General features: G+C 38.6%; 1 protein-coding gene across 4 annotated transcripts in view; it reads left to right on the forward strand.

The window, feature by feature from the left end:
• The window catches only part of srgap1a (SLIT-ROBO Rho GTPase activating protein 1a), a 133,511-nt gene that overhangs the window by 24,874 nt on the left and 91,893 nt on the right, over positions 1–16,744 (forward strand). For all 4 annotated transcript variants that reach the window (XM_073853702.1, XM_073853701.1, XM_073853700.1 and 1 more), the window contains exon 2: positions 12,505–12,700. In XM_073853702.1, the coding sequence (XP_073709803.1) occupies positions 12,505–12,700 (196 nt within the window). The remainder of the gene's footprint in view (positions 1–12,504; positions 12,701–16,744) is intronic.

The following is a 16,744-nucleotide window of genomic DNA, read 5'->3' on the forward strand; positions in this document are numbered from 1 at the left end:
TGGACGAAGCCAAAAAATTATATTGACCAAGTGCTCCCTGCCCATATTCGCAGTAATATCCAAAAAATATTTGCATGCTCAAAGTCTAATGGGACCACCCCTTAAAGCCCATTTTATAGTCGTGTGTAAGGTCTACTACGGCGTAGGTTATCCGTAACCTGAGCATAGCTCTGCGTAACCTGATGGGCACCTCACCAAATTTTTAACTGCGTGTCATTTCTATGCGGACCGCATGCACTGTGATTGGTCCACCGGAACACCTCCCATCAGGTAAAAGGCTGCGTCATAGGTATTTTCGTTTGTGAAGGTGAGAACAAAGATGGGCCAAGTTGAGGAGTGATTTAACTCAGACTGCAACATTAGTTGCGGTTTATTTACTTCCATCACTGCTGGTTATCTCAAAACATACACAAGAAGTTGCTCATTCTTCTTAGTTTGCGGGTTAAACTGGCCAAGCTGCTTCTTCAATGACGGTCGCGCTGCTACTGTGGTTACATGATTGGATACTGCCTACCAGCTGTCTGCACCTGTGTTTGCAAGTCGACATGGATAATGATGCAAAAGTATATATGAAAACCAATGCAGCTACGTCGTCGCAGCTACGTGCCCTTTAGCCACCCCATAAAATAGGTGTGTATTGCCATGAGATTGTGCTGATGATATTTCGGAATTGTTTGGGATGTAAATTTTTTTCTTTGTTTAAACATTGTTGACTTTGTTTACAGCTTTCAGAAATAAATTTTCTACCTAGTGGAACGCAAAAATAACCCAAAACCTGTATAAGTAAATATTAGTTCAGCTTTAGAACCAGCATTTGTATGTAGAATTATTTATTCTTAATGTATTTTTTCTCAGTTTTGGCTCATATTAAAGTTTTACGATACTTTCTAAGCTGCTTAACTGGCCTCAGTCTAAAACGTTGGTTTGGTTTCCACAAGTCTGCTATTAATACAAATGTAAAATTTGAGCGGGACGCCAGTAAGCGGAAGAACTAGGTTTAAGTTCAGAGGAGTCCAGGCAGTAAAGGTGTAATTTGGTCTTATTGAACCCCTGAACAGGAAGGAACTGCTTCTCTGTAGGTCAGTAGACCACAGTAAGGCCAGACTCTGAAGGCTCATGCAGACATAGACAGCCTAAGGGTCAGTCTTTCCTGTTTGTGTGTCTGTTTGTGTGTGGGCAGACCTGTAGACTGTCTCAGGAAGTGGTAATGAGCCAATTTTTGGACACAGACCTCTGAGGTTTAGACTTCCTGCTGGAGCTTAAAAGACTTGCACAACATGTGCGACCCATGTTTGAGTTGTATGAAATTGTGACTTGTGCATAAGTTTCACATTTTTCCTTGTCAAGACACAAATAGATCGTCTGGCATTAATATACAAGAAAATATAATTTTTTTTGATCTTCTTTTTCGGTAAAGGTTTTTATTTTATTCATTACAGAAAGTTACAGTGTTTCATACAAAACAGTTTAGGTCCTGTCTTGATTTGTAGTGACTTTCGGTAGTTTCTCTAACAAGACGGCTTGTTAGAGCTAAAAAGGCCTAAATTGCTCTTTGAACTGTCAGAAGTGAGTGGACTTTTCCTGATGGACTGCAGTTGGTAAAAATCAATCTGGCCAGGGGCGATCACATAGCGCGTATCCGTGCCTCTGAGCCCTGGAGTAAGGCAGACTGACTGACATCTCAGAGCTTTGGATATTCCCTTGTCTACTGCCCACCTGTCTACCTTGTGTTATGTAGTCTATATATTGCATACCCATAGGATAGTACTTTCATAAGAGAAGAATTATGCTAATGGGTTACTTGGTATATAATGGTGTATATGATCGGTAAGGAATAATGTATAGGCAGCCGGTTGTTATCACCAGAAATAAGCCTCGACAATGATCAGCAGAGCGACTTGTATCACACTGAAGGGGCTTACTTTACGATAACAATCGGTTGCCTATACATTATCCTGCTTATTATATGGCTATTTACATCATAAGTAAGGTAAGGAACATTAAATATTGATTTGAAATATTTTATTAGCTTATTTTTGGGTCAATGACGTATAATAATTATTTTGTGTTCATAAGGTTCAATTAAATGTAAAAGTGTTAAAATTTCCAAAAAAATAAAATTGCAGATTACTTGCATTTCTGGTTTTGAAATAATATTTGGGGATAATTGCAAATATGTCACTATGGTGTAACTGGTCTGTGTCAATTGGTGTTACTAGTAGTTTTTTAAATGAAAATATAAATATATTCATAAAAATGTGGAATAAAATATAATATAATATAATATAATTTAGTGAATATGATTTTTTTTAACATACATTTTTACATCATTTGTCAAAGATTATTTAGAAAACAGAGCTGTTTTCAGCAAATGTTAGGACAAATATGACAAAAACGCATAAACATTTTCATTTAGAAATAACTAATAATATTATATTATTTTTATTTTTTTTTTTTTGATGATTATGCTTACATGCCATCAAGGTGGATACAATATTTTATATTTCTCATTCTTTGGCCCAATTGGCGGTTACACCATTTGACATTTTCATGTCCATTCAGTCTTAACTTTCATAAAATGCTGCAAATATAAATTTGTATTCCATAAATTTAACATAAATACACTATATGCATTCAAATAAACCTGATGCATGCTTTTAAAACTAGGTTTTTTTTAGATTTTTGAATTCCTCATCTTTTGTCATTGACCCTTTTAACAAATGCAGATCTTCCATGAGTACAACACATTTATTTTCGGTTTTAAGATAAGGCAAGATGTTCAAATGTCACAAACACGCTATTTGGTTTAATCGTTTAAAAAAATAATGTCTTATTATACATTATTAAAAAACATTTATATTTCATTTTTGTGTTTTATATTAAACCGTACCTGTCAAAATGATTTGCAGCATCCGGGTTACCGTGTATTAATAGTTTTGTTATCTGTGAATAACAAACCTGCAAATGTCCTGACTGGCCAATCAGAATCAAGCATTCCAATGAGCAGTGTTACTGATCACCATTGCTTTTAAGTAAAAAATGTAGTGTCTTCATTAATAGTATTAATAATTAGCATGCTGTCATTGCTTGACATCATGATATTGCTTGTCATGTTAGCTACCCAAATGTAAGTACAGTATATGTCTGGAATGTGCAGTATTCCCTGTGCCGAGTCGCTTGGCGGATGGCTTTCCTTAATAATTCTGTACATGAGCACAGGTCTCCAGACAAATGCTGCTATTTTGGGTACGGCTGATGCGTCTCTGCATACAGGATTCTGGTACAGTACGTCCCACATACCATTTGGAACAGGTTGTTTTTAGCAAGAGCGGAAGCGCCCTCTAATAAAATGTTGAATATGTCTGTTTACTGGCTTAGAAACCTCACATTAATGACTGGAATGATCCATTCAGTAATTTTGTGGTCATTTTTTGCATTTGTTTAGAGGGAAATATGTCTTCAAATTTCTATTTTTCACAGTGACATTTTTGTTGCAACAAACGAGGGTCTGTCACAGATTTTAAGTCGTTTGTCTTTTCCCAGACATTTACTGAAGGTCATAAAATGTTCCCATTCATCTCTAAATGGAGCTTGGCACTGTTGTTTGCTCACATACTTTCCAGCACTTTAAAGAATAGCCTGCAATCTCAGATATACTGTGTGCTCATCCCAGCCATTAGCTATCTTGGGAACCCAACTGTGAATATGGAAATATTAAAGCTAACTGTGGAGAGAGACACTGGAGGGCTGATTAGCTTGGATTCACCTTTAGGTCTTGTTTGTGCAGTATCAGATGGCTCACAGGTGCTCGCATCCATCTCTCTGTTTGAAGTGGATCACAGAGGCTTTGATCAGACACAGTTTCACATATGCTTGAGCACACCGGCTCCATGCAGATGTTTACCATACACATGACCTCACGGGGATAGGAATGTTCTTTGTAATCGCAGAGGGTCACTTGATACTGGCGATGAGGGAAACCGAGCGTGCGACGTTTGGAGTGGGAATCTCTTTGAATGTCTTTGAGGTAATGGTATGGATTATGTACAGTCAGGTACAGACTTTATCGCAAAATAAGCCACGTCTGAGTCCTGGTACAAAAATACTGACACTGAAGAAGTCATTATAGCAAAATACCTGAGCTCGGAATCTAGTCATAATTAAATATTATAGTATATAGAGCTGAGAAAATATTTCTATGTGTATAATAAATGTGTATTTGGGCCCTACACTCAGAATAAAAGTGCAAAAGCTGGCAATGGTATGATATCTTTATGAAAGACTGTGCGTTCACACTATCCGTGGTAGAGGTGGAAAAAACGCTCTATTCGCGAATAGTTGGGAGCTTTAATATTTTTAGTTTACTCTCTTCATTCGCGCATGAAATTCCAGTCATTCCAGACATGCACGCGAAAATTCGCTTCATGGGGGGCTTCTGCAACTCTGCTCGCTCCCTGTAATCACGTCACTGCTATAGCAAGCTTCTGATTGGTTAATGCAGTGCGAATATCCGCCAAAGTTCAGATTTTTCAACTCCGGCGTTTCCCGCGACAACGTTCAATTAACGCGCCGCAGGATGCCTATTCGTGTTTTTGCATTGACTTAACATGTAAATCACTTGCGCTTGCCGCCTCTTCCGCGTCTGATGAATGCCACATAAGAGAGCGATAATACTGTATGCACCATTAAGGTACAGATATGTATACATTTGATGCAATTATGTACCTTTGAGGAACTAATATGTATTCTTTTGGGGAAAAAGTTACCTTTTTCTAGGTAAAATAGTATAATATGTTTCATAATTTAAATAAACCGTGTGTATCTTTAATCTGTGTATCAAAAAAAGTGTTTGCCTGTATAATCCTTAAGGCCCAAGTATGACAATTTTTTTGTACGGGTATCTGAGGGTTTATTAAGACTGAAAATGCTTGCTATACGCGCACCACCGAATTTTTAAAACCCCACAAAGAGGTATTGCAAATTGTCGCAATGCTCATTGAATTCAATGCTTTTATTGTGCGTCGACTGTGCGTGTAAGCTTGCGTATGCTTAAGAACAGATTATACCCATAATAATTATGATTTAGATTTTATAGTTTTATATTTTACATTGATTTCAATCTTTGACATGGCGTTAAGCCCGGGATACAATGCACGATTTTTGGCTATCCCAGACGAAAGCTCGCCATCGTGAAACAATCGTTGCAATTTCTGTGATCGTTGCTCTTCATCGGTGGTCCTATGTCGTACAGTGAGAAAGGTTCAAAGACGTCCGTTTTTCCGGTCTTGCCTCCAAAGATAGCCTACAATAGTTTTCTGACAGGGTCAGAAATTCAGCATGATCACCGCACACAGTGTGTTTGCTGCTACGACCTGCGTACCGGAATTTGTATACCACTAGCGCATGCTGGTAACATTGAGCTAACATGTGACGCAGCCATCAAAGTGTCATCATCGTACATGCTTGTCGTACCCAAGTTGAAATGAGTGCAAAAATCCTGCAGTGTATTCTGGGCTTTACTCAGGCAATATTACAGATATCAAGGTTATATTTTCACAAAATGTTCTTTATATTTATATAGGATTATTTTATGTAGAAAACAGTAAATCACGAAACTTGGTTTTAGCTGGGTTTTACAGTCTTTAAGTCACATTTTCCTGAGAAGTTCACCAAATCTCATTGTGGTTATTTCTGTCTGATGCATCCAGGTGCATTGTGTAACTTTCTGGGACTAATCCTGATTTATTTTTTGTTTGTGTCTCCCTGCACCTTCATCGTCTCATACATTAACAACTATTTATGCTCGCTATTTATATTACATTGCTTACTCTTGCTTTTCTGTTTCTTTAATAGGGTTGCACTGCTGATTTAGCCCATTACATTTCTCTTTTGTTGAAATGCACCCTAATATTGTGGCCTGTCAAGGTGGACTTGTGGTTCAGATAACCCACATTATGAGAAATACATTAAACATGTTGGGTCCCTCGGGGCCGCAAGAGGAAGTCTAAATGTATATTATGGTATAGAGCTGGAGAGCTTCTGAAGTGTGCTGCAAATTTAATGAGCTCCATTCCTTATGACAAGGGGGCAATCGCACGAGGAAACCGGAGGTAATTTGGCCCAAAAAATGCTTGTTAAATGAAGTGGAGTGCCTCCGTAGCTGTTCGAGTTGTACACGGAGTAGATTTAGAGAATCATTAGGTTTGTTCTGGGACCATTTCTCATTCTGACTGTAATGAAACACAGGGAAAGGACATAACACGCTTCACCTGATGATTTTGGATTTACTGTCACGTTGCTGATACTGCAAATTCAAACTAGATATTAAAGTTTGAAGACAAACTTTATGTTGGCTTGAAAAAGCGTAGCTTGAACGTTTAAAATGGTTTGACAGAAGTTTAGTTTAGTAGGCTATCTGACTGTTAGAATGTTTAAGTATGAAGGTAGCATGATTAGCATGAAGTTAGCCTGATGTTAGCATGAAGCTAGCATGATGATAGCATGATTAGCATGAAGCTAGCATGATGATAGCATGATTAGCATGAAGCTAGCATGATGCTAGCATGATTAGCATGAAGCTAGCATGATGCTAGCATGATTAGCATGAAGCTAGCATGATGTTAGCATGATTAGCATGAAGCTAGCATGATGGTAGCATGATTAGCATGATGTTAGCATGAAGCTAGCATGATGCTAGCATGATTAGCATGAAGCTAGCATGATGCTAACATGATTAGCATGAAGCTACCATGATGCTAGCATGATTAGCATGAAGCTAGCATGATTAGCATGAAGCTACCATGATGCTAGCATGATTAGCATGAAGCTAGCATGATGTTAACATGATTAGCATGAAGCTACCATGATGCTAGCATGATTAGCATGAAGCTAGCATGATGCTAGCATGATTAGCATGAAGCTAACATGATGTTAGCATGATTAGCATGATGTTAGCATGAAGCTAGCATGATGCTAGCATGATTAGCATGAAGCTAGCATGATGTTAGCATGAAGCTAGCATGATTAACATGAAGCTAACATGATGTTAGCATGATTCGCATGAAGCTAGCATGATGTTAGCATGATTAGCATGAAGCTAGCATGATGCTAGCATGATTAGCATGAAGCTAGCATGATGCTAGCATGATTAGCATGAAGCTAGCATGGTGCTAGCATGATTAGCATGAAGCTAGCATGAAGCTAGCATGATTAGCTTGAAGCTAACATGATGCTAACAAGATTAGCATAAAGCTAGCATGATGCTAGCATGATTAGCATGAAGCTAGCATGATGCTAGCATGATTAGCATGAAGCTAGCATGATGCTAGCATGATTAGCATGAAGCTAGCATGATGCTAACATGATTAGCATGAAGCTAGCATGATGGTAATATGATTAACATGAAGCTAGCATGATGTTAGCATGAAACTAGCATGATTCTAGCATGATTAGCATGAAGCTAGCATGATTCTAGCATGATTAGCATGAAGCTAGCATGATTCTAGCATGATTAGCATGAAGCTAGCATGATGCTAGCATGATTAGCATGAAGTAAGCATAAGGTTAGCATGATTAGCATGAAGCTAGCATGATTTAACGTGAAGCTAGCATGATTAGCATGATGCTAACATGATTAGCATGACGGTAGGACTATTTGGCGTGCAGCTAACAAGATTTAACATGAAGCTAACATGATTTAGCATGAAGTTAGCAAGATTTATTATGAAATTAGCATAAAGCTAGCATGAAACTAGCATGAAGCTAGTATGACTTAGCATGGAGCTAGCATGAAGCTAACATGACCCAAAGACCCAACCCCCATGTCTCTATGATGTTCAGACCAAGAGATATAAGGCTTTGTTTATTATGTTGCTAGGGTGCTCATATTTGGTTGCTAGGGGCGTGGCTTAATACCTCAATAAGAATCCCATTGAGACTGATTGGATGCCTGAGTAATATGAGCCCACCCCTATGTCTCTATGACACTCTGGTGCAAAGATATGCATCTGTGCTTTTTATAATGGTAGTCTATGGGAGATGTTGCTAGGGTACCCAAAATTGTTGCTAGGGGCGTGGCTTAATAGCTCTGTGGTGATCCTAAGAGACTGATTGGTTGCCTGAGTAAAATGAGCCCACCCCCATGTCTCTACGACACTCTAAAGTGAAGATATTCCATCTGGGACGTTTTTATTCCCTTTTATGTGCATGTTTCCTGCCCCAGTATAAGTCAATGGGAAATTTTGGGGGCCTCTTACACCCCAGGGGTACAGCTTACACCCCATTGTGAGGTATGTTCTTACACAGCCTGTCAGCCTCCTTAAATGTGGTAAGCCACAAGTTTCTACAAGATTCTCACTCACAGCTATGACCCGTCAAAGTTTGTCTCAATGTTAAGTCAATGGAAATTTTGGGGTGTTCGAGCCCCCCGTTTAGGAATTTGGAAGGTCCCATCAGTTAGAAAAGATATAGCACACTAAGTCAGACCAGTCTGAAGGTCTGCGGAAAATTTGGTGCATGTAGCTTGAAAGCTCTAGGACGAGTTAGTGTCAGAAATTTGGGGTAGAATAATAATAATAATAACTAGATATTAAAGTTTGAAGACAAACTTTATGTTGGCTTGAAAAAGCGTAGCTTGAACGTTTAAAACGGTTTGACAGAATATTAGTTTAGTATCTGGCTGTTAGAATGTTTAAGTATGAAGGTAGCATGATTTAGCATGATGCTAGCATGATTAGCATGAAGCTGGCATGATGCTAGCATGATTAGCATGAAGCTGGCATGATGCTAGCATGATTAGCATGAAGCTGGCATGATGCTAGCATGATTAGCATGAAGCTGGCATGATGCTAGCATGATTAGCATGAAGCTGGCATGATGCTAGCATGATTAGCATGAAGCTGGCATGATGCTAGCATGATTAGCATGAAGCTGGCATGATGCTAGCATGATTAGCATGAAGCTGGCATGATGCTAGCATGATTAGCATGAAGCTGGCATGATGCTAGCATGATTAGCATGAAGCTAGCATGATGCTAGCATGATTAGCATGAAGCTAGCATGATGCTAGCATGATTAGCATGAAGCTAGCATGATGCTAGCATGATTAGCATGAAGCTAGCATGATGCTAGCATGATTAGCATGAAGCTAGCATGATGCTAGCATGATTAGCATGAAGCTAGCATGATGCTAGCATGATTAGCATGAAGCTAGCATGATGCTAGCATGATTAGCATGAAGCTAGCATGATTAGCATGAAGCTAGCATGATTAGCATGAAGCTAGCATGATTAGCATGAAGCTAGCATGATGCTAGCATGATTAGCATGAAGCTAGCATGATGCTAGCATGATTAGCATGAAGCTAGCATGATGCTAGCATGATTAGCATGAAGCTAGCATGATGCTAGCATGATTAGCATGAAGCTAGCATGATGCTAGCATGATTAGCATGAAGCTAGCATGATGCTAGCATGATTAGCATGAAGCTAGCATGATGCTAGCATGATTAGCATGAAGCTAGCAGGATGCTAGCATGATTAGCATGAAGCTAGCATGATGCTAGCATGATTAGCATGAAGCTAGCATGATGCTAGCATGATTAGCATGAAGCTAGCATGATGCTAGCATGATTAGCATGATGCTAGCATGATTAGCATGAAGCTAGCATGATGCTAGCATGATTAGCATGAAGCTAGCATGATGCTAGCATGATTAGCATGAAGCTAGCATGATGCTAGCATGATTAGCATGAAGCTAGCATGATGCTAGCATGATTAGCATGAAGCTAGCATGATGCTAGCATGATTAGCATGAAGTTAGCATGATGCTAGCATGATTAGCATGAACCTAGCATGATGCTAACATGATAAGCATGAAGCTAGCATGTTGCTAGCATGATTAGCATGAAGCTAGCATGTTGCTAGCATGATTAGCATGAAGCTAGCATGTTGCTAGCATGATTAGCATGAAGCTAGCATGTTGCTAGCATGATTAGCATGAAGCTAGCATGTTGCTAGCATGATTAGCATGAAGCTAGCATGATTAGCATGAAGCTAGCATGATGTTAGCATGATGTTAGCATGAAGCTAGCATGATGTTAGCATGATTAGCATGAAGTTAGCATGATGCTAGCATGATTAGCATGAACCTAGCATGATGCTAACATGATTAGCATAAAGCTAGCATGATTAGCATGAACCTAGCATGAAGCTAGCATGATTAGCATGAAGCTAGCATGATTAGCATGAAGCTAGCATGATTAGCATGAAGCTAGCATGATTAGCATGAAGCTAGCATGATGTTAGCATGATTAACATGAAGCTAGCATGATGCTAGCATGATTAGCATGAAGCTAGCATGATGCTAGCATGATTAGCATAAAGCTAGCATGTTGCTAGCATGATTAGCATAAAGCTAACATGTTGCTAGCATGATTAGCATGAAGCTAACATGATGCTAGCATGATTAGCATGAAGCTAGCATGATTAGCATGAAGCTAGCATGATTAGCATGAAGCTAGCATGATTAGCATGAAGCTAGCATGATTAGCATGAAGCTAGCATGATGTTAGCATGATTAACATGAAGCTAGCATGATGCTAGCATGATTAGCATAAAGCTAGCATGATGCTAGCATGATTAGCATGAAGCTAGCATGATGTTAGCATGATTAGCATGAAGCTAGCATGATGCTAGCATGATTAGCATGAAGCTAGCATGATTAGCATGAGGCTAGCATGATGCTAACATGATAAGCATGAAGCTAGCATGTTGCTAGCATGATTAGCATGAAGCTAGCATGATGCTAGCATGATTAGCATGAAGCTAGCATGATGCTAGCATGATTAGCATGAAGCTAGCATGATGTTAATATGATTAGCATGAAGCTAGCATGATGTTAGCATGCTTAGCATGAAGCTAACATGATGTTAGCATGATTAGCATGAAGCAAGCATGATGTTAATATGATTAGCATGAAGCTAGCATGATGTTAGCATGCTTAGCATGAAGCTAACATGATGTTAGCATGATTACCATGAAGCTAGCATGATGCTAGCATGAAACTAGCATGATTCTAGCATGATTAGCATGAAGCTAGCATGATTCTAGCATGATAAGCATGAAGCTAGCATGATTAGCATGAAGCTAGCATGATGCTAGCATGATTAGCATGAAGCTAGCATGAGGCTACCATGATTAGCATGAAGTAAGCATGAGGTTAGCATGATTAGCATGAAGCTAGCATGATTTAACGTGAAGCTAGCATGATTAGCATGATGCTAACATGATAAGCATGACGCTAGCACTATTTGGCGTGCAGCTAACAAGATTTAACATGAAGTTAGCATGATTTAGCATGAAGTTAGCAAGATTTATTATGAAATCAGCATAAAGCTAGCATGAAACTAGCATGAAGCTAGTATGACTTAGCATGGAGCTAGCATGAAGCTAACATGACCCAAAGACCCAACCCCCATGTCTCTATGATGTTCAGATCCAGAGATATAAGGCTTTGTTTATTATGTTGCTAGGGTGCTCATATTTGGTTGCTAGGGGCGTGGCTTAATTCCTCAATAAGAATCCTATTAAGACTGATTGGATGCCTGAGTAAAATGAGCCCACCCCTATGTCTCTATGACACTCTGGTGCAAAGATATCCATCTGGGCTTTTTATAATGGTAGTCTATGGGAGATGTTGCTAGGGTACCCAAAATTGTTGCTAGGGGCGTGGCTAAATAGCTTTGGGGCGAACCTAAGAGACTGATAGGATGACTGAGTAAAATGAGCCCACCCCCATGTCTCTACGACACTCTTAAGTAAAGATATTCCATCTGGGACGCTTTTATTCCCTTATATGGGCATGTTTCCTGCCCCATTATAAGTCAATGGGAAATTTTGGGGGCCTCTTACACCCCAGGGGTACACCTTACACCCCATTGTGATGTGTGTTCTTACAGAGCCTGTCAGCCTCCTTAAATGTGGTAAGCCACAAGTTTCTACACGTTTCTCACTCGCAGCTATGACCAGTCAAAGTTTGTCTCAATGTTAAGTAAATGGAAATTTTGGGGTGTTCGAGCCCCCCGTTTAGGAATTTGGAAGGTCCCATCAGTTAGAAAAGATATAGCACACTCCGTCAGACCAGTCTGAAGGTCTGTGGAAAATTTGGTGCATGTAGCTTGAAAGCTCTAGGACGAGTTAGTGTTCGTAATTTTGGTCTCAGAAAAAGAATAATAATAAGTTTAAAAGCAATAACAGTATGTTGGCTTTTTCAAAGCCAACATAATAATAATAAGATATAAGTTTAATAGCAATAACAATATATTGGCTTTTTCAAAGCCAACATAACTAGCTTGAGGCAAATCCGAATGATGTATTTATACGGTAGCTATATATTGTTTTTTTATTTCTGGGATTCTGGTGGCACCTTTAAGCAAAGTAATGAAACTGTAAAATGTTTTTTTACCTAAGCTTGTTCTGACAGACGGTGTCTGAATGTGTTTGTTTAGAGATCCGAGCCCAGCTGGTGGAGCAGCAGAAATGTCTGGAGCAGCAGACGGACATGAGGGTGCAACTTCTTCAGGACCTCCAGGACTTCTTCCGCAAGAAGTCAGAGATCGAGATGGAGTATTCACGAAACCTGGAGAAGCTTGCCGAACGCTTCATGGCCAAGACCAGGAGCACCAAGGACCACCAGCAATATAAGTAAGTCTGTTGTATGAGCATTTGTTTGCTTACATGTTTGTCACTGGCTGTCGGCATTGTGCAGATTGTTCGTAGTTTGACCTGCCTTGGGTTTGAACTATTGGCACGTGTTGAACCTACTTACCTGCATCACCCAAATTAAAAGTATTATTATGATTAAACATTCCTAATTCTTTTCATTATTTGTGCAATACGCCAATAATGAACCATCCTCATTTCCAGAATTTTTTTATCCAAAAGTTGTATTATTGAAGGGACACTCCACTTTTTTTTTTAATTAATCCTTTTAAATTATTTGAAAATAATGCACACCGCGGTGTAACCATTTCTTCCATGTGCATTATTTTGGAATAATTTAAAGGCCTGTCGTCAATTATTCCTTTCTTAATAAATGACTTATTTGATGCAATATGTACGGGCTATATCTATATTTCTTTAATTTTACAGCTTTGCTGCTTATTTTCATGATTTACTCGGCATAAAATGTCATGCCTAAAAATATTTCTTAGTTGTTTTTAAGTTCTGTAATGACTACAATGCATGACTTTTAATTTTTTGTTTAATTTGAATAATTGTCTTTTCGACTGATTTATTTCCAGTGTCCAGTGCAATTTTGAGACAATAAAATATGTTAACATAATGAAGAAAATATTGCCCACATTTACATAATATTGGTACAAAAACTGCTAGTGCAACATGCAATATAGAGTCAGTTTGCCTTTCATTTCTATAAATAGACCAAATGCAGCTTAAGAGCCCCAAATGAGTCTTGCAGCTGTGAGTAACAACTAATGGCAGTGGAGAAGCTCTTGTGGTTGATCTCATTTGTCAGCTAGTGATCTACTTCACTTACTAACACTAGTATTGTTAAGCAAGATGCCAAACTCGGCATAACGTAAGGCTTGAATGTGAACAGATGCACAAACACAAAAGTGAAAGGTTTTTAGAGCTTCTTGATGATGCAAGAAAGTTTTAATAAAATATGTGCCGCTGTGAAGTTGGGCAGCCATTTAGTTTTTTTTAAAACCAGCTCTGCTCAGCTGTGTATGGTGGATGATGTAGCATCAAAACTGTGCGCCGGTTGGACTATAATTACTGGGGATATCCACATCCCGGAGTGTCTCAGAAAACTTTGTCAAGCTTTCATAGTGGAGACATTTTAGTCTCTCGGCTAAACTTGGAAAGGCTCTTTTTTGTAACCACAAGACTTGGAAGAAATCGTGGTCTCTTTGTATTCTATTCCAGTTTGTTCCATAGTTCGGAGGTCTGGCCTGGTTTCTGACCGATGGCGTCAAGACGAGGTGAGCCGAACCATGGCAGAGCGTCGTGCGCTGTACCACTTTGTTGAAGTTGGCTGAATGTACGTGGTCAGCAGAATTCTGAGAGGAAAGATTAAGCGACTGTGTGTCAAGAAACGCAGTGTTTGCTCTACCTGTGGGATTATAGCCACAGTTCATAGCAGAAAGCTGAATCAATCTCCTAAACGGCAATAGAAATCTCTCTGGTGACTCCCAGAGTAAAGTGTGATGGATTGAGACTGGAGATACGATACCAGAGTGATGTGATTATATCACTGCTTTGGAGTCTGTGTTGTCTGGTTTTAGGCCACTAAATGCAGGATTTTGGCTGGGAAAAATATTAATCATTAAAATTGGCCAATAAAGGGACCAGATAATTAAAATCATTATTTTCTTTCCCTCATGCCATCCCAGATATATTTTACTTTCTTTCTGTAGCTTAACACAAAAAAATATTTTATACTGTAACATGACAGCCTTTTAATAAGTTCTTATATGGGGCTTCAAATGCTTTTTATCTGGGTAAACTGTTCATTTAAATACTCACTCATTCTTTATGTAAGTTATAATGTATAAAACTATTAGATAAATGACTAAATATATTTCATTACTAAATGCACAACATTCTCATTAGATAACACAAATAAAATTAATTGTTTTTGCAATGTGCTACATGGTTTAGTTTGTAGGAGTGTTACTTCAATAATGTTTATTGTGTTAGCGGTGCGCGGGGCAAAAACTAACATTAGGCTAATTGTAACACGGACTGTTTACATTGTTGCACAAGGTTAAGCGTTTTGGTTTTCCGGTATTTTTTCATGCTGCCAAAAGACTATCTCCCGCAAATTATTGGAAATTTATAATGTTTTTTCAGAGAATTATTGATGAACAAGTGTTTGGTGCCATGTAAATACATTTTTCATGTTTTTTTTTTCCGGTTTCTAAGTTGGGTATGTGAGATAACAAATCCATTATGTCATATTAATCAGTATCTTGTTGACTAAAACATAGTATCGTTTTGAAATATGTCTGCAGCTCTTAGCAACTTTTTCGGTGGGCTTGAAAATATTTTGACCCAGCGGGGTTAATTGTAATGCTGTGTTACAACTAACCTCTCAGCACTTACGATATGAAAACCGCTAACGTTAACATAATTCTCGTCGTTGGTTTAAATAGGCTACATGAATGACTGCTGGCTGCCAACAAAATAAATGTGCCTGTCTTATCAAAAATCGTGTGTCAAATTTGTTTTTGTTCATATCTCTAATATTGATTGAATAAGGTCACGTCAAAGATTGAAATCATAATGAAATGAATGGCTAAAATCAGACTTTGATGCTCATTATCTCAGAATGTGATTTTCGAAACTGTAGTATGTTATTACAGACTGGGTCACATATAAAAAATGTTTTGTCGTAATTGTGCTGCTTTTTCTCACATATTTAGATATTTGTATCCATTAATAATTGAACTATTGTTAGAAAAGGGCTGGATGAATGAATACAGTGTGGATACCTGTCTATTATAGACAGATACATAAACAATATCCACTTCAAGTATATAGACAAAATAGTATTAAAATATTTGCCTGCAAACTTAATTTTTAGCAAGTGTTACAACTAACCCCCTGCCTGTTACAATTAACCCCACCTATGGAGTAAGTTGTAACGTGCACTTCTGTCACATTTGGTGTAATTGTCCAAGAATGGTAAGTACTAGAAACAAACTTCAAATGTTCATTTGTAGCAGAGATCTGTGTGTTGCTTGTGTACAAATATAATTAATCAAACTCAAATATTTCAAAACCAAAAAGCGTTAGGTTGTGCCCCGCTCTCCCCTATATACTATAGATATGCATTTAAAATAGGTCAAATGTTGTTTGGTTGATATATTATATTCAACACTTTGCACTTTAGTCTTCGTTTTGTGACTGGTGTAGCTATATTGAGTAGTGGTCAACCAGTTTTATGGTTGAACCGAATACCGATATCTTAAAAGCAGGTTTGCTGCAACATTTGAAAGCATTTCTCCAATAGGTTCTGTCCGCACACGCCCTTAATAGCCCACCACACCGGCAGTATTTTTGTGAGCTATGTGGTTAGCCTTTCTCCCAGAGGACACTGTCGTCGGGCCGGCGGGGTGGCTGGTGCCTAGTATAGTGCACATGTTTATTGAGCTAACAAGCATTGTACACTATTTGCCCAGGGAGGGATTGCTGGGGTCAGGATGTAACTATTACAGCAATATTACACCAGCAGGAGTGAGTTATGGTTGAATAGCTTGTATAGGTAATATTCTTAAAGCGTAACTAAACCCCTGGTCAGAGCCTGACTCCACCCACTGGCAATATTTGAAAAATGCAAGAAAAGTGGGCAGATCCCAACAGAGATAGAGGGGACGAACTAAGCTCGTAACAAGTGTGTGGTGAGATCGTAACAAGGGCGTGGTAAGCTTAAACCTGCTTACGTCACGAGTCATTTTTTGGACCCAACATCCAATAGGAAAATTCAACGGCAGTAGCCACCGTTCAACCTGAAGAGGGCAGCACTAAGACGTTTTTACACCATATATTGCAGTATTGAAACACTTTATATCCAAATGTCAAAAAACTTACTAAAATCAATAAACAGCTCTAATAAACCATCATTCTTACAGATCAGTAACTAAAAAAAGTTGGATAAGGGTTTAGTTACTCTTTAATTCCTATCAGAGTTTGAATCTGGGGTTGCCATCTTAGATAATTTCT

Source organism: Misgurnus anguillicaudatus, chromosome 15, assembly GCF_027580225.2.
Source record: "Misgurnus anguillicaudatus chromosome 15, ASM2758022v2, whole genome shotgun sequence".
Lineage (NCBI taxonomy): Eukaryota > Metazoa > Chordata > Actinopteri > Cypriniformes > Cobitidae > Misgurnus > Misgurnus anguillicaudatus.